This window comes from Aotus nancymaae, unplaced genomic scaffold (assembly GCF_030222135.1).
Source record: "Aotus nancymaae isolate 86718 unplaced genomic scaffold, 86718_ANA_hifiasm-v0.15.2.pri h1tg000002l, whole genome shotgun sequence".
In the NCBI taxonomy this organism is placed as follows: Eukaryota; Metazoa; Chordata; class Mammalia; order Primates; family Aotidae; genus Aotus; species Aotus nancymaae.
Window position 1 is genome coordinate 9,488,610 of NW_026988413.1, and position 17,782 is coordinate 9,506,391.

At 44.1% G+C, this 17,782-nt stretch overlaps 2 protein-coding genes across 8 annotated transcripts in view; one reads left to right on the plus strand and one right to left on the minus strand.

The window, feature by feature from the left end:
- Window positions 1-6,416, plus strand: part of EZH2 (enhancer of zeste 2 polycomb repressive complex 2 subunit) — a 77,049-nt gene extending 70,633 nt beyond the window's left edge. For all 7 annotated transcript variants that reach the window (XM_012443716.2, XM_012443738.2, XM_012443730.2 and 4 more), the window contains 5 exons: window positions 2,003-2,098; window positions 3,365-3,446; window positions 4,359-4,439; window positions 4,591-4,675; window positions 6,091-6,416. In XM_012443716.2, the coding sequence (XP_012299139.1) occupies window positions 2,003-2,098; window positions 3,365-3,446; window positions 4,359-4,439; window positions 4,591-4,675; window positions 6,091-6,151 (405 nt within the window). In that variant the 3' untranslated portion in view covers window positions 6,152-6,416. The remainder of the gene's footprint in view (window positions 1-2,002; window positions 2,099-3,364; window positions 3,447-4,358; window positions 4,440-4,590; window positions 4,676-6,090) is intronic.
- Window positions 6,417-11,968: 5,552 nt separating this feature from the next.
- The window catches only part of CUL1 (cullin 1), a 101,665-nt gene continuing 95,851 nt past the window's right edge, over window positions 11,969-17,782 (minus strand). Inside the window, exons 18-22 of the mRNA XM_012443784.2 lie at window positions 15,312-15,359; window positions 15,150-15,232; window positions 14,411-14,516; window positions 13,709-13,822; window positions 11,969-12,572 (exon numbers count right to left, since the gene is read on the minus strand). Of these exons, the coding sequence (XP_012299207.1) occupies window positions 12,492-12,572; window positions 13,709-13,822; window positions 14,411-14,516; window positions 15,150-15,232; window positions 15,312-15,359 (432 nt within the window). The 3' untranslated portion in view covers window positions 11,969-12,491. The remainder of the gene's footprint in view (window positions 12,573-13,708; window positions 13,823-14,410; window positions 14,517-15,149; window positions 15,233-15,311; window positions 15,360-17,782) is intronic.

Genomic DNA, 17,782 nt, shown 5'->3' on the forward strand with positions numbered 1-17,782 from the left:
CCAGCAAGTTGTGAGAAGTGGCCATTCATGGTATCAGATTTGAAATCAGAGCTGTTTTTTCTAGCTGTTTAATAGAGATTTGAATTTCTCTTTATCTAGTATCCTTAATGCAAATAAATGGTGATTTCTATCAAAACACAGACTCATTCTCATCAGAATAGTATTTATAGGTTCCTTACTATGTAGGGTAAAAGATGAAATTTCCCATTGCAAGTTTTTAGAGACTTAGTTCCTGTTTAATAACTTTGAAAAAAACCCAGCCAGGAATTATATGTTTGAATTCTGGGAATTGTATGTAGATAATTTTAACTGTATCAGTCAGGAAGTAATTATTGAGCAAAAGAAACTGCAAAAACATGTATTTGGGAAATTTGTCTTTTTTTTTTTTTAGGGTAGATGATAGGTTTTTTTCTTCAGTCAGTTCTTATAATAATAGCTGACATTTATTAAGCATGTAAAAATAGCAGGCACTGTTCTAAGTGCTTTAGTGGATTCGTTCATTGATCCTGATAACTCTGTGAGTGAGGAATAAATGTTAACCCCGTTTTACGGGTACAGGAAACCCAAAGTCACAAGACTTGTAAAGGAGCAGGAGATCAAATCCCCCAGGCTCCCACTCCCATTAACCTGCTCTTATGCTGTGTGTGTGTGTGTGTGTGTGTGTGTGTGTGTGTGTGTGTGTTTGTTTGTGTTGGGGGGTGTAGAGTAGACATATCTTAGGTTGTTGGACCATTTCTTTATGATTGAGATCACACTTTTTACCAGTAAGTCCCCTTCAACCAGAAATTCTGCTCCAGGCAAAACACTGAACTTCTCTTGGTTTTGTTCCCTTGTGTCTTTGAACCAAAGTCTGTGTTTATGGCAGATATCTGTGCAGAGTGGTAGGTTTTTTGTTTTTGTTTTTAGCTGTGATTTTTTTCTTTTAGGCATTTAAATCATTTTACTCTAGGCAGTTATATATCCATTTAGGTCATTGGATCACGGTGATGCTGGTTCAATTTCCGATGGCAAATTGATGGTTCAGACCTAAAAATCTCCATTTCTTCCCCAAACAACTTGCCATTGCATTGCTTCCTCACTTTGTTCAGAAAGAGGGTAATACTATTGATACTGACATGTCCTCTTTGTAAGACATTTTTTAGCTCTTAAAAATGTTAAACTATGTAGATACTTTTTACCAATTGGGTTTCATTTGCATAGCAGTATTTAGCTATAATTTAGTTTCTGATCAGAAGGGTATTTGGGAAGTTCACCTCACAGGTGAGTGGTAGGATGTTCCAGAATAGGAATAGATTGGAAGCTTGAGTGATCAGGAAGCCTTTGTAAAGGTCATAAGAAAATTTTGAATGAAAGCATAATGATGAGCCATGTTGAAAAATTGGCATGTGTTTGGGAACACATCCCTAACTGTATAATTTACTGCAGTGATCATCTTGGCCTTTCTGCTGAAAATAGACTACTGGACTGACAAGATCATGATGCCACCTCTGGGTAGATTTTCATGTTATCCTGAGGAAGTGGGGTGGAAGAACAAATCCAAAAGAAAGCGAACAAACGCCAGTGAAGAATCGGGGTGTCCTTGGGGGCATCTATAACTGGTAATAGATGTCACTTGAGGGAAGTAGAGGGAAAGTTATGAAGAGGAAGAGTGATTTGGTGGTGCCCTTATGTTAAATTCAGGATGAAAGTAAATTATTTAAGGAAATCAAGGGCTGAGGAGACCAGGCAGCTAAAGTGCAGCAGTAATGCAGACAACTAACACCGCCAAAAGCTTTTTCTGTAAGACAGTGAATACTTCTCTGCCCTGTAAGAAAAACATAACTTTCATACTTAGCCAGCCATTCTCAGCAGCTTTCACATTGACTGAAGCTATGTGCTCCATTACTGCCTTAGAACAGGTCTGAAGATTGACAGCGATAGCTTTGTTTTTATTCTGTAGTGTAATCTGTCCCTAGTCCATCTTTACCCTCTTTTTTGATTATGATTGTGTTTTATTCTCTAGCATTTATTGCTGGCACCATCTGATGTGGCAGGTTGGGGGATTTTTATCAAAGATCCTGTGCAGAAAAATGAATTCATCTCAGAATACTGTGGAGAGGTAAGGCACTGATCACCTATATTCAGGTGGCATTGTATATAATAACTTTTCTTTAGTTGAGATTGATTTCATTAGGTAGGTCTGTGGGTTTGATTGGAAATGAATTGCCATAAACTGCCTTTTCAGCCTGGACTTCTGCAGGTTGTGGATTTGCATGCTTAGTAACTGGATGGTGCTGGGTGCGGTGGCTCACTCCTGCAATCGCAGTACTTTGGGAGGTTGAGGCAGGTGGATTGCTTGAGCTCAGGAGTTGGAGACCAGCATGGGCAACATGGCGAGAGCCCATTGCTACAAAAAAATGCAAAAATTAGCCTGGCAGAGTGGTGCATACCTGTAGTCCCAGCCACTTGGAAGCTGAGGCAGGAGGATCGCTTGAGCCTGGGAGGTTGAGGCTGCAGTGAGCCATGTTTGTGTCATTGCATTCCATCCTGGGCGACAAAGTGAGACCCTGTCTCAAAGGGAAAAAAAATAACTGGATTGCTTTGATTCTAGCTGTATTTAGCTTTTTTCATCTAGGGACAACAAGGAGAACAAGAGCTTTATCATAGTGTCCTGCTTAATCCACAACCTAGTTGATAAGGACCTGGAAACAACAGTGTCATTACTCACCTTTTAAATTGTTGAGTTACAAAAAATCATAAGGCTAGCTTCAGTTTGGAACCAGCTCACCCAATTTCTGTGTCCCACCCCTCCTTTTTTTTTTTTGAGATGAAGTTTCACTCTTATTGCCCAGGCTAGAGTGCAGTGGCATGATCTCTTCTCACTGCGACCTCTCCCTCCATCTCCACTGTTCAAGCGATTCTCCTGCCTCAGTTTCCCCAAATAGCTGAGATTATAGGCATGCACCACCATGCAGCTAATTTTGTATTTTTAGTAGAGACGGGGTTTCTCCATGTTGGACAGTCTGGTCTTGAACTCCCGACGTCAGGTGATCGCTTGCCTCTGCCTCCCAAAGTGCTGGAATTACAGGCATAAGCCAACCTCTGTGTGTGTGTGTGTGTGTGTGTGTGTGTGTGTGTGTGTGTGTGTAACTCAGCAAAAAGACTTTTTCTCACTTTCTCCAAGGATAATTACTTTGGGATGTGGAAATATTTCTGAGTTGGGGTCCAGTGTGCAGACTGAATGGGAAAGAGAACTTGGCAGTAGTGACCCTTTTTGTTGAGTATTCTCCAGAAGGTCCAGTATTCACTCTTTGAGCTTTTGTGTGTTCTGTCAGGCTTGATCACCTTTATCCAAAAGAATTTTCTCCTGTGTCTTTTTCTTTAGATTATTTCTCAAGATGAAGCCGACAGAAGAGGGAAAGTGTATGATAAGTACATGTGCAGCTTTCTGTTCAACTTGAACAATGGTATGTTTTTGAGCTGGGAGGCATGAGTTCCTCTGGATTGCATGTGGCAGCCTTTTGCTGCATGCAATTTCTGCTTCAGAAATGAAGGTAGAGGTTAGTGAGGTGACGGGAAGGAAGATCTCCGCAAAGGCATGGGGGGCTGCTTGCTGGAAAGGAACTGGAGCAAGGAATTCCTCAGGTAGCAAGTACTAGGAAACCGCCTTGCTAGAGTCCCAGCCATCTGTGGATGGGGCTGCACCAGTCTCTGGCTGTGAAGGGGACATTGTGCTCTGTTGCTGCTCACCTCTTGTGTTCAGGAAGCTCAGCACACCTCCTCCAGTCAGTGCTTCTGACCAGGGAGGAGCACTGCATTTGAAAGCATCTTCCAGACTTCCCTGGATATTCTCAAAGGACTGAGAGGAAAGGCAGCTTCTTGCATAGCTGATGTATGTTCTAGGGTAGAATGTAAGGCTGTAGGGAGTGTTTTGGTGGGATTATGTGAAAATGGAGGTAGGTTTAACGTGTAAGATATTCAGAGAAACTCTTAGTGGGAAGTAGTAGGTTTTTTCTAAGAATGGTTCATAGACATTAAAATTAATTTTAAATGTGAATATGCCTATTCTTGATGTTTGGAAAATTTGGATTTTTTTTTTGGCCATATTTTGCTCAGTAAGGTATGTTTATAGTTGATAAGTAATAGCTTTTGAGTCAGATAACCATCTTGAATTACAGGTGATTAAATTTAACCTGGAACAATAAATAGTATGTTCTTCCAAATGTCATTTCCTACATAATGAAGTTGGTTGAATGGCTTATTTGCTTTTGCAGGCAAACCCTGAAGAACTATAACCAGTTGCATTTACAGAATCATAATAACTTGATTGACTTAAAAATGAAATTATTCACTGGGTTGTGCTTATTTTTTTTTTTCAGATTTTGTGGTGGATGCAACCCGCAAGGGTAACAAAATTCGTTTTGCAAATCATTCAGTAAATCCAAACTGCTATGCAAAAGGTAGGTACCTTTGAAGTCAGAATTGGAGCTCCCTTTTCAATCCTGTGATGATGGACTTGAATAGTTCTGGGATAGTTTGTTATGTGAACAAGTCAGTTAACCACCTGTTGCCTGTCTTCATGCCCACTGACACCAGTGTCTCTCTTTCCAGTTATGATGGTTAACGGCGATCACAGGATAGGTATTTTTGCCAAGAGAGCCATCCAGACTGGTGAAGAGCTGTTTTTTGATTACAGGTTGGTAAAGTACATTTCTAGCATGATCTCTAAGGGCTTTTTCTACTGGATTGTGAACTCTGGACAAAGAATATTTTTTAGATGTGCTGTTTCTGAGGTGTGGGGTGAATTCTTTTGACAGGTCAGTGTTTGCCATGGGCATTAGTGGGAAATTATGTTACACTTTCCTCTTAAGTATTCATTATCCATTTATTTATTATACAAGTCATGCTTATTTTAAAAACAATAAAATCCATGCAAAAAGCCCCATTTCTCACCCTGCTGTTGACAGCTGGGTGAGTTCTAGACTTTTTCATATCATGCTGCATGCTTGCTTCTGGAACATTTTCCAGAGTAAATGTGATCACACTGTCGTGTAGATTTTTCTGCAACATGATTTTACTTGACAGTATACTATGTATTATCTTTACTGATTAGATCTACTTAATTTATTGTTTGCTATGATACTTACTATACAGATTATTATTTTAAAAGGTGCTGGTGGCAAATCGCTGCTTGGTCACCCATGGGTTCTTTCTGGGGGAAAAGCTGGAGGGGAGGTGCTGGCACTTGTGAGCCACCGATGGTTTCTAACTGTGTGGTTAGGCATTAGGTTGCTAGTTGATGCTGTCGAGCTCTGTGGGATATATTTAAGTCATAAATTTAATACAGATTTAAGTGCAATCAGATGACTGTCTAGTTCATGAACTCCTTTGGCCCCGTATACATCCCGTCCAGAAGCTGTTTGTGAGTACTGAGTTCTTGCATATTCGGACTGGCCTTTAATGTCTGCTGCACAGCCGAGAGCTCTCAGTGAGGCAGATGAGGTCTGAGTGAAAGGCCCCCTTTACCAAAAGGCCCCTTCATTCCAGGCCTGCTGTGAATGAAGAGTGGAGGGTGGAGCTGGGGTTGGAGGCAAAGCTATCCAGCTCCCTTGGGCTGGCCCAGTGGTCCCACCCCGCAGATGGGCTTCTTGTGCTTATTCCTGGGTGTCTGCTGCACTCCAGTTCTTTTTTCACCAGGGGGAGTGACTGACAGCTACTCTTTGGCCCTCTTTGCTGTGGTCATCGTTCCTTCCAGACCATGGTTCTATTTTGCCTTTCAGCATCAGGCCTAAACATCATTACGTGCACCCGCCTTCCTGGGGCCACTTGCTTCAGAGGCATAGGGGAAGGCTAGGCAGAGCTCCGGCCAGGTTTGTTCAGTTCAGAACTTGGCAGTGTCTCAAGTAGATGGCCAGCAACATAGACCAATGCACTGCTTCTACGAATGTGCCCTTATGCAGGCAGCCATGTAATTGGATGTATATGTATGTTTTGTTTTTAAGACATTTGAATGCACTCACTGTATTGAGCAGGCTTTGTTGTGTTAAGTCTCAGCACATGTTGGATGGGTGGTCATCCACCAGACGTGCTTTTTCCTGTTTGTTATTTCAGATACAGTCAGGCTGATGCCCTGAAGTATGTCGGCATCGAAAGAGAAATGGAAATCCCTTGACATCTGCTACCTCCTCCCCCCTCCTCTCTGAAACAGCTGCCTTAGCTTCAGGAACCTCGAGTACTGTGGGCAATTTAGAAAAAGAAAATGCAGTTTGAAATTCTGAATTTGCAAAGTACTGTAAGAATAATTTATAGTAATGAGTTTAAAAATCAACTTTTTATTGCCTTCTCACCAGCTGCAAAGTGTTTTGTACCAGTGAATTTTTGCAATAATGCAGTATGGTACATTTTTCAACTTTGAATAAAGAATACTTGAACTTGTCTTTGTTGAGTCATCTCTCACTGCTTTTAGGAGTGTAACAAAACACTTTTAAATTTAACTCGAGTTTTTTAGTTGTCTTCATATGAATCTTGATTTAACAGATGATACTGCTTATGGATATCTGGAAGACGGCCATATATGAAGAGCACTACTGTGCACCCTAAGGGCTTACCCAGTAAAGGGCTGGATCTTATAGGCAAGACCAGGGTGGGTACATTCCAGTCAGCTGTGCAACCTGGAGAAAGTGATGTAACCTCCAAGTCTGTTCGCCATGTATAAACTGACAGAGTACACTTCGGGGATTTTTAAGAACCTACCTAGTTCTAAACGCCATTACTCTATAGCGTTTTTCAGAAATACAGCAATATAAGTTGGGATTCCTTACCTACCTACAAAAGGTGACAGGTATAAAACCAAACTGTAGTTTTCTGTCTTCTCAGAGAGGAGGTAAAAAACACAAAACTCAAAGTGTCAAGGAAACGACATTTACCTTGCATGCCTTGGGATAATGTGGTTGGTTTCAGAATCTGAGGTCACTTCCCCCCCTTCTCCAAGTACATTCACCAACAGCATCGTGGGACCCTCACAACTGCTGCAAACCAGTCCGCGCCGTTACTTGGCAGTTGCCTTTTCTACAGTTAGTTAGATCAGATTTTCATTTACAATACTCTATTTACTTAATGTGAAACCTAATTAAAGTGACTCACCTTGCTTTCCAATTCCGCAGCATTTGCAAGATCAGGTCTCCGTCACATCAGTGCACAGGCGCGGCAACTGAGTCCTCCAGCGAATCTGCCACTTGGTTTGGGATTGAGGAGAGCCTGCCTCAGCCTCGTCCTGTGTGTTGCTTTTAGTCTCGTCCACATCATCTTAATGATAGTGCTTATCTATTTTACGTCTAAATAACTGTATCTCCACTCTCCACCCAAAAAACGGTACCATCCACTTAAGAGCTTGTTGCCCTGGATGCCCTCATGTTCCACCCTCGGGACTCAGCAGGACCCTAGGCAAAGTGGGCAGCCGTCGAGCTCCTGAGGCAGTTACTTCATTATTTGGGTTAGGTCATTCTCTAGATGCCTCAACGGCCTTGCCTAGGCACAGGCAAACGGAGCCCATCTGTTCATCATTGCATGTAGGCCTGTTCATGAGACCCCAAAGATGACTTGGGCCCAGAAGTACCTGCTGACATGGCTCATTCCAGCCACAGCCCCCAGTCCATCCGCAGAGGAACACTGGGAAATGGATCCTTGAGGCCTCCAGTGAGCTCAGTGTACCAGAGCCCCAAATGCATTGGAAAGAAAGTGGCACTGATGGAAAGCAGGTTTTGAGTACTGTCTGTCTGGTGTATTTTCAATGCACAGCCAACTTTTTATACCATGATTTGAAATGCACTTCTCTAAATGCCTCTTTAGTGACTCCCATGAACACAGATTTTCTGAACAGAAATCTTTGAAGTAATAACCCATTTAACCTATGTCAGGCTTGTCTGGTCTGTGGACAGCCAGCTGCATGCAGTCTAATACAAATTCATAAACTTTCTTAAAACATAGATGTTTTTCATGTGTTTTTTTTTTTTTCTCAGACAGGGTCTCGCTCTATCACTGAGGCTGGAGTTCAGTGGTGCGATCTTGGCTTATTGCAACCTCCGCCTCCTGGGTTCAAGCAATTCTGGTTTCTCAGCCTTCCGAGTAGCTGGGATTACAGGCACAGGCCATCCCACCCGTCAGATTTTTGTGTTTTTGGTAGAGGTGGGGTTTTGCTATGTTGGCCAGGCAGATCTTGAACGCCTGACCTCAAGTGACCCCCCCCTCCCCGCCCAACCTGCAGGTGTGAACCACTGCTCCTGGCATTTTTTTTTTTTCAGCTCATCAGCTATTGTTTGATACACACATAGGCAGCACCTCACCCACAGACTGACTTCTGTGGATAAAGCTAAAGGCACCTAGAAGCTATGCTAGGTTTTCATTACTCCCTGGTTCATCCTGTCTCCAGTCTTCACTGTATCCACCCAGGTCCTGACTTCCACTTCTGCCCAGGCTTTCAGCAACTCTACCAAAAGTCAATCAAATGTAACCCACACATTTTAAGCTTATAGATAGGTTATCAAGACTGGATCCAAAATGTTAACATTTTGAAAACCATATTCTGTTAAATAATTCTTAATGGAACTAGTTGAAATAATTGCCTATTCCCTCAGTCTCTTGATATAAACAATTCCAGTGAGGGCTACACATGGACGCCTGGTATTAGAAGTGGTCCACACTCACCTGTTTTGGTGAGCGCATTGTCGGGGCTGCCCCTGCACAGGGTGAGGAACTGGACAGATGAGTGATGAGGGTATAAAATGAACCTGGGCAGCCAAGTGACTGATCCCTAGAAAACAGGAAATTGTCTTCATCAGAAGCGGGGGGGATTCAATTCAAATAGCTGAAGGCCAGCAAGCATGTTTTCCAACTGGGGATGGTAATTTTAAATTTCAAAGGAAAATTAGGTACCAGTATTCATCAAGGGAGCAGCATCTTAAAATGCTGTCAGTAAAGATACTTTACAGGCACCTGTTGGTCCTGTAGCAACTGTTCTCTTACCCCATTATCTGGGGCTGATCTTCAGATTCCTGTCTTGTAGCTGCCTGGCCAGCAGTCCAAGTCTATACCCCATGCTTAACAAAGCCCAACCAGGAGACTTACCCTCTGGGCGCTGAGATCGAGGTCCTCCCTTGCCTTGTTCCCTCAGGCCACAGTGATGTGTCCGTAGCGTGTGCATCTGGTCTTAGTGCACAGCCCAGCTCTGATTAAACCACACTGACTGTTTCTACACCCAAGGGGTAAAATACTGATTTTATAAAATATGAGTTAAAGTTGTCAATAGATTAAACTTTTGTTGCTGTGATGCTATTTCCAACCTTTTGGGCCATGATTCCAAGATAATAAGCCTTGGTCCCAGTGGGTAACAACCACACTGTGTAGACCCCCACTAGGATTCGGCAGCCCCAGATTTTTGGTGTTGGAAAGAGGCTCCCCTATACCTCAAAAAAGGGTAAAAGCAAGAGTGATAATGTGAGCACTTCTGGCGCTGGATTAGTTCAGTGATACCGGGCTTGGTGATTCTTTGTAAACAATTTTTTTTTCTTTGAGATGGAGTCTTGCTCTGTCACCCAGGCTGAAGAGCAGTGGCACCATCTCAGCTCACTGCAGCCTCTGCCTCCTGGGTTCAAGTGATCCCCCTGCCTCAGCCTCCCAAGTGGCTGGGACTACAGGCGTGCACCACCACGATTAGCCAATTTTTGTATTTTTAGTGGAGATGGGATTTCACCGTGTTGGCTGGGCTGGTCTCAAATTCCTGACCTCAAGTGATCTGCCTGCCCCGGACTCCCAAAGTGCTGGGATTACAGGCGTGGACCACTGCGCCTGGCCACAATTTTCACAATTGCAGCTAGTAACAAAATGTCAATTTTATGTGCAATACCATGGTAATTTACAAGTATTTTCTCCAAGGAGAAGAGGGCTTGAGAACTGGGAGGAATATGGCCTTCCTCCTGGGTTCTAACTATGTTCTCACGTGTAGGGACTGAACACCAGAGGGTTTCCAGAAGCCTGGGACTCTCTGCCTCTAATCGACTATGGAAGACTACCGCTTATTAGATTGTCCTAAATAAAATTCCTCAGAGAATGTCTCCCTTTCCATTTCTTACCAAGGGAAATGCAGTCAACCTACATATAAGGGACATATGGACCTAAACACAGGTCTTGAAAAGCCAGTCAGCACAGTACACCTACCCAGTGCAAAGGGGAGCAGGTAAAGGCCGGGAATCTGAAGGTGTGGGATGCACTCTGGACTCACCCATCCCTTAGCTCACCTTCGCTAATCAGGAGGAATTTCCATGGGACCAAGGTACTTACCCAAATGCTTGCTTGATCCCAGAGGAACTGGAGACCAGCAAACTCATTGCGTCGTTTACTGTCATTCACAGGACTGAAATACGCAGGCTCTGAAGGTGGGTCTGTGATGTTTCTTTGCAGCATACTTTTCTCACAGGCAGAAAAATGTCCTGGTTTGAGGAAAAGCAACAGGTGAGCTTCACTCCCAGTCCATCCTGTGGATCGCAGGGTGGAGTTCGGAATACCACTTGCTCCTGCCTGGCTTTTATACTGGAACTCTTCACTAGATTGTTTGAAAAAGGAGATATACTCAAAAGAAGTGTGGAATCCATTAAATGCTGTTTATTACCGTTACTTTTTAACCTACGTAACCTTCGTGACAAGGTTGCTTTGTTGCCCAGGCTGGAGTGCAGTGGTCTTGGCTCTCTGCAGCCCCAACCTCCTGGGCTCAAGCGATCCTCCCACCTCATGAGCGGCTGAGATGACAAATATGTCTACCACCAAGCCCGGCTAATTTTTGTAGAGATGGGGGCTCCCTATGTTGCACAGGCTGGGCTCTCTCCAGGTGCTGGGCTGACTGGCGTGAGCCACTGTACCCGGCCCTATGTACCTTTTGAAACTAACCTGTCAGGTGTCTGAGTGTCCTAAGAAAATCCAGAACTTGGGCTTATTTTGTTAGCGATGCCTTCATCTGAATAACCTGCACTCGGGCACAGGGATGGTGTGCTAAGGATGTTCAACATATATCACTTGCGAAACCCGTGAGGTAACTGAAGCTTCTACGAGGAAAACAGTTACTGGGAGCAGAGCGGCATCCCCGAGTCTGGCTGGGAAAAGTCTCTGCTGCCACTTCTCCATGTCTTCTGCCCTTTGGCTGGGAAGTGAGTGACATGGCAAGTGAGACAGACGGCAGAAGCAACACTGAGGCACAGGCAGGCAAACATGTAGGGTTCCCGGTGGGGCGAGGGGAGAACTGCTCCCAGAATGCCCAGGATGTGGTCACATCCGTGCCAGGAGGAGGGGATGGGGTGTGCATCCCCACAGCCCAGGATCTCCTCTCCTGGGGACACACTGGGGCAAACAATCCATTCTCAGGGAGGAATAAGTTTTCTAACAAGCCAAGAACAGAGTCCAATTTGCCAGCAGGTGCCTGAAAAGCAAGAGAACCTCGGCTCCTTGACGTAGTGCTGGCATGAGGGTGAGTCCAGGGCGCTTCACCAGTCAAAGCTGACGTTTCAGTCTGTCAGCTCCTCACAACCACCTGCTGGGACTGGATTGGAAGCGTGGACCAGCAGGTTGATACCACCATGTGCCCATACTGCTCCACGCCCACTCAAACTCGGGCACTAGAGGCTGACGGTGATCAGGGATCCCGGAGCCCGGCCACTCACCTTCAATCCTACCTCCTCTACCCACTAGAGGCAGCTTCCCTCACCTCGCCTCAGTTTCCCCACCTGCAAAGAGGAGGATACTATTTCCCACCTAGTTTGTCAAATCAATGTATGGTCACCGACTCACTGAACACAGTGACACACTGCATTTAAGTCACCACAGGAAGTCAAAAAATAAGCATGATTTTTAAAAAAGATTACACAGGGCCTTAAAATTTTAAGATCTTAAAAATTTTCCATCCAAAGAATACAGCCTTTTAAACTACAGGAAGACACTAGGAATATAAATGTGCACAATCGTTATATCTTTTATTTACATATAGAAATTAGTAAAACTTAAAACAAAACCAAATGCGACTTGTACAGAAATCCTTTAATTTTCTTTATTTTCACACATTAAAAAATGAAACACACTATACAAATGGTTTTCCATAGCAGATTACACGTGGGTCCATTCAGACTTGCTCTCAAAGTGCTGCCAACGTGACAGGCGCTGCCAAGGTGACAGCGGCGACCGGGGAGCCCCTGTACTGACTGAGACGCGGTAGCATGCAGCCCTCGGCGGGAGGGTCAGTCCCCGCTCTTCTTAAATTAGGGTAAATGGCATTGGTGTCCGTATTTACAGACTTGAAATGTATCAATCCTGAGCAGTTCCGATGTAAATCCGAGACCAGCTGATGGGAGTCTTGGTCTCAGTTTTAAAAAGGGAGGTCCATGGCGGCAGGCTGGCTGCTACGAGCTTGAGTTGTTTTCATTCTTTCCAGCATGAACTATTTGCTGAGGGTCACACAGACCTCTGCAGAAGGGTTAAGCCAAGTAACTGTAGGTGTCCTTTTCACCGTCAACTCGCTCCAAATATTCCTTCTCAATTAGAATGTCAATGCATTTCTGGGTGTTATTTTTTAAAACGGAAGAGGTAATGAAAGAAAAGAAAAACACAAATTATCATCAGAACAGAGAGAGGCTGCCCCTCACCAGGATCGGATCTCCCCACACTCGGAGCTCAGTGGGGAGCAGTCCCCGCCGCCCCAGATCTGTTAGCATTGAGTTTTACATCCTGGGCAGCTAAGCCTTTGTGCATGGAGTTCCTTCAATTTCCATTTCCTTAACACTTGCTGAGGGTGACTCTCGTCCCTCCAGCACCCACCGTAGGAACTGGAGTCAGGGGCTATGTGAGCCACGGGGGCCACAGTCTCCCTTTCTACCCAAGTCTGCTGCCGCTGGGCACGACTCGATCTCACAACAAGAGGCCACGAACAGGGAACAGGGACTGCAGAGAACCCCCTGAACAGCATGAACGAACTGGCACCTGTGCAAATGTAACCCAGGAGTGACACTGGGCTCCTGTCTGTTGTGGAGTCACCCGTCAGCGCCACCCCTGAAGCTCTCCACTGGCTGCGACTTACCCGAATGGTTTCAGAAAAGGAAAGTCCTGCTTAGTTACCATTTTAAACAAACCCCACCAGAAATAAGCCAAATGTCAATTATCAGTGGGCTACATAAAGGGAGGCATGTTCCCATCACGGAGCACCGTGAAAGCAGTAACAACGAACCAGTGCTTCCCGACACTGCAACACATGAATCTCCCGAAGATAATGTGAGGAAATTCCTACCAGGCACGGGAGTGTGTGCTCTAGAATCCATTTATGTATCATGCAAAAGCAGGCAAAACGGCTTTATGGTGTCAGAAGACATGACAGTGATTTTCTACGGGACCACAGGTACTGGCCGGGGCGGGCGGGCGGGCTTCCAGGATGCTGGTCATGTTTTAATTCTTACCTGGGTGCCGATTACACAGTGCACTGACTTTGTGAAAGTCATCAAGCTGGTGCTTTATCATCTGTGCACTTCTTTGTATGTGTGTTTCAACAGAGTTAAACTGAAGCCAATTTTCTTTTGTAGAAATCCTCTACATACAAAGAAGCCAGCTCCCTTCTTCATGCTACAGCAACCGATCCACTTTTTGCTACATCTTTTATCTTCTAAATTAAGAAAGGCATGTGACTGCCACGTAAGTCCTGTACCTTGATCACAGGGACCCGAGGTTTGAACCTGGAGGACAGCTGAGTGAGGACCTCGCCAAGTAACTGCTGGTGTTTCAGAACCTTCCTCATCTTCATGATTCTTACGATGGCCGCCTATGCAACCAGACAAGGAAGAAGAGGCGCGTTTAGAGCTGGAACTACTTAGCACTGTTAAGGACAAGCCACGCAGAGGCTGCCAACATTCTGTGTCTCTGCACAGGACCACAATTTCCTCACAGGTGACAAGCGCCCTGCAGGTGAGAGGAGAGGGAACCACTTCTACCTGCCTAGGTTTCAACTTGAACGTGGCAAACACTAAAACTTCTTTGTCTTTTGAGCAATTTTAACTCACGTAATTTAACTCAACCATAAAGGATTTTAAAAAGGAGAAAAAATGAAATCTTCCAGGCCACGGAAGCTGCCACCCTCCCCACTGAACGACTCTCCTTCCCCCTCATTTCAGTTTAACCTGCCACAGTGTTTGCTGTCCAACATTCACAGCAAGAGGACTGCCCTCGTTTGCCTGGTGACATGAGGGACTACTTCAGATAACAAGGCCCTGGCTCTCCACCTTGCCACCTTCTGCCATCACAGACCCATTCGTCCGGCAACCACTCCCGAGTCGCCCCCACCACGGCCCGTCCTCGCGAGCCGTCCCTGCGTGAGGGACAGCACACCCGGCACAGGCACACGGGTAGTCACCTGAATCAGTAGTTTGCGGTCTTCCTCGATATTTTTGTGTGTGGTTTCTTGTTCCTGCTTCTGTTCGGTTTTCATTGGCACATTGATGTTAACCCTTAATTTCTTACTATCAAGAAAATTGAGGAAACCAATCACTATTATGTTAAAAGGCAGGCAATGAAGGCTGCTTTCTATTTCTCAGCCTTCAAGAAGTGTTCTGCTTCCCTAGACAGAGGGTGGAGTGTTGATTTCTATTAACTGTGTGAAAATGTCCTGTGCCCAACACTGGGCAGAGTCGCATCATAGGGCAGTTTCCTACTTTGCCATTAACAGCGACATCCACATTACAGAAAATCCAGGTCCTTAATAATTTGCTCTCCCAAATTTTGTCAAGTGAAATAAAATCAAGCCACTTGGACATAAAGGTCCAAACTTTCCTGGTGCGTCATTTAAGGAGAACTACTTGCTAAACAAAGGAAAAACCCAGAAGCTCAGGGTTGGATGGAGAATCATCGAGGCTTGCAGAATGGAAGCGAAGGCCCAGCTCACGCTCCCGGGAAGTGTTCTCAACGCCTCACCCTCCTTGGGCCTCACAGCTTCAGGACCCCGTGAAATCCAAGGGCACCAGCCTGAGGGCGCTCACACAGCTTCATCCTGAGTCTCCGACCTCCCCAGTTTGTAACAACACTGACGGATGTATTCGGGCTCCCAGGGGATATGTCTACGGTCTAGGGCCATCTATTTATTAGATTTTTCTTACTTTTTATAACCAAGGTATAATTTTATTAAGGTATCTGGCTTCAATTCCACCTCATCAACATTTGCATTTTCATCTTCCAAGACCTATAAGAAAACAACTGTTACTCCATAATCTCAGGAAAAGGCTTTCTTCTAGCGTAAGACAAAAAGTGCACAAACCTACCAATAACTTCGACTTTAATAAAATCTGTAGGACTTGCGCCAAAATGTCCTGCAATTAACGAGAAAAAGAGGAAGTTAAAGGGAAAATGCATTTTTCTTTGCAATAACCACCACAGGCAACCTCACAGTCCATTTTTCCATTAAAAAAAAAAATTACCCCAAAAGAAGAATATGCTGGAAGGAAAAAAAAAGTTGGTACTTCTTAGAGGTTTGCTAAATTTCCTGCTTCCTTCCACCTTGACTTCTAGAAGTGAAATCAGCTCTGGCCTTGACTACCCAATAACAAAAGCGAACAATTCTGTTATACTTAAATCAGGTTGAGTAACCCTTGTTTGAAATGCCTGGGACTAGCAATATTTGGATTTCAGAATACTGCACTGTATTTACTGATTCAGCAGCCTTGATTGGAAAATCCAGAATTTGAAGCTCAGATGAGCTTTTTTTTTTTTTTTTTGCATCAATGTTGGTACTCAAAAATTTTCGGATTCTGGAGCATTCTGGAATTTGGGTTTTTGGATCTGGGACTTTGAACCTGTACTGGAAACCATGCACAACTTATTTCTTCAATGAAATCTTCAGGAACCTATTCACTTCTTAAGTTCATGACAGCTCATCTTGGACACTGATCATCATAAAAGAATGACTTTCCTAACTCACGGTCCATAAGACCAGTATTAGCCGGGCACCAAAACCAAACGAACGCCATGAGAAAACAACAGATCACTATCCCTTATGAATATAAATGCAAAACTCGAGAAAATACCACAAGCTAAACTCAACAACATACACACCATGACCAAGTGGGATTCACCCAGAGAACACAGTTCAACATCAGTGCAGTACCCCATATTAACAGACAGGCACAGGTATCTCGAGAGAGCAGAAAAAGCATTTTGACACAATACAACACTCTTTCTTGATTTAAAATGCAATAAACTAAGAATAAAAGGGAACCTCTCCAGTCTCATGAAAGACATCTAGGAAAAACAGCTAACACCATCACTGTTTAGCACTGGAGTGAAACAGTGAAGGACTGGAAGCTTTCCCACTAAGCAGCAGCGAGACAAGGATGACAGCTCTTCCCGCATCCATTCAACAGTGCACCACAAATTCTAGCCAGGAGGATCAGGCGGAGACAAAAGCAAACAAAGAGAAATAAAAGGCAGCCAAACAGAAAAAGAGGCAGTAAAACTGTCTGCATTTGTAGGTGATGACTGTGTATCAAAAAACTCTGAAGAATCCCCCCAAAACTATTTGAGCTAATAAATTAGAGCTAATAAAGCTTTAGCAATGTTAGAGGATACACGATCGAAATACAATAATCAGTTTTATTTCTACACATTAGCAATGAGCAATCAGAACGGGGAAGAGGCTGGCATGGTGGCTCATGCCTGTGTAATCCCACCACTTTGAGAGGCCAAGGTCAGAGTGTCACTTGAGCCCAGGAGTTCAAGACCAATCTGGGCAACACAGTGAGACCCATCTCTAAAAAAAACCCACAAAAATTAGCTGGGCATGGTGGCAAGCACCTGTAGTCCCAGCTACTCAGGAGGCTGAGGAGAGAGGATTGTTTGATACCACAGTGAGCTATGACTGCACCATTGCACTCCAGCCTGAGCAAGTGTGAGAAGAGATCACATCTCAAAAAACAGAAGGAAAAAAAAAAAAAGTGAAATTAAGAAAACAATTCTGCCAGGCACAGTGGCTCATGCCTGTAATCCCAGCACTTTGGGAAGCCGAGGCAGGCGGGCCACTTGAGGTCTGGAATTCAAGACCAGCCTGGCCAACATGGTGAAACCCTGACTCTACTAAAAAATATAAAAAAAATTAGCCAGGCATGGTGGCACACTACTCAGGAGGTTGAGGTGGGAGAATTGCTGGAACCCGGCAGGCTCCCTGCAGTGAGCCCAGATTGTACCACTGCACTCCAGCCTGGGAGACAGAGCAAGATTCCCTCTCAATTAAAAAATAAAAAAAAAATTCATTTACAATAACATAAAAATATCATAAATTAGGAATAAATTTAAACTAGTACAAGATGCATACACTAAAAATCATGAGAAACAGTTAAAAGAAAAAACAACCTCAATAAATGAAAAGACATCCCATGTTCATGGAGTGGGAGACTTAAAATACTGTTGAGATGGCAATACTCCCCAAAGCAATCTACAGATGCAGTGCAATCCTTATCAAAATCCCAACTGTACTTTTTGCAGAAATGGACAAGCTGATCTTAAAATTCATAAGGTAACCTAAGGGACTCATAATAGCCAATATAATCTTAGGGGAAAAAAACCAAAGCTAGGGGTCTCAATTTCAAGATTTACTGCAAAACAATAGTAAATAGACAGTGTGATACTGGCATAGTACAGTTATACAGATCACTGGAAAAGAACTGAGAATCCAGAAATAAACCCATATACCTATGGCCAATTGACTTTTGACAAGTTTGCCAGCATCAAACAAAAGGGA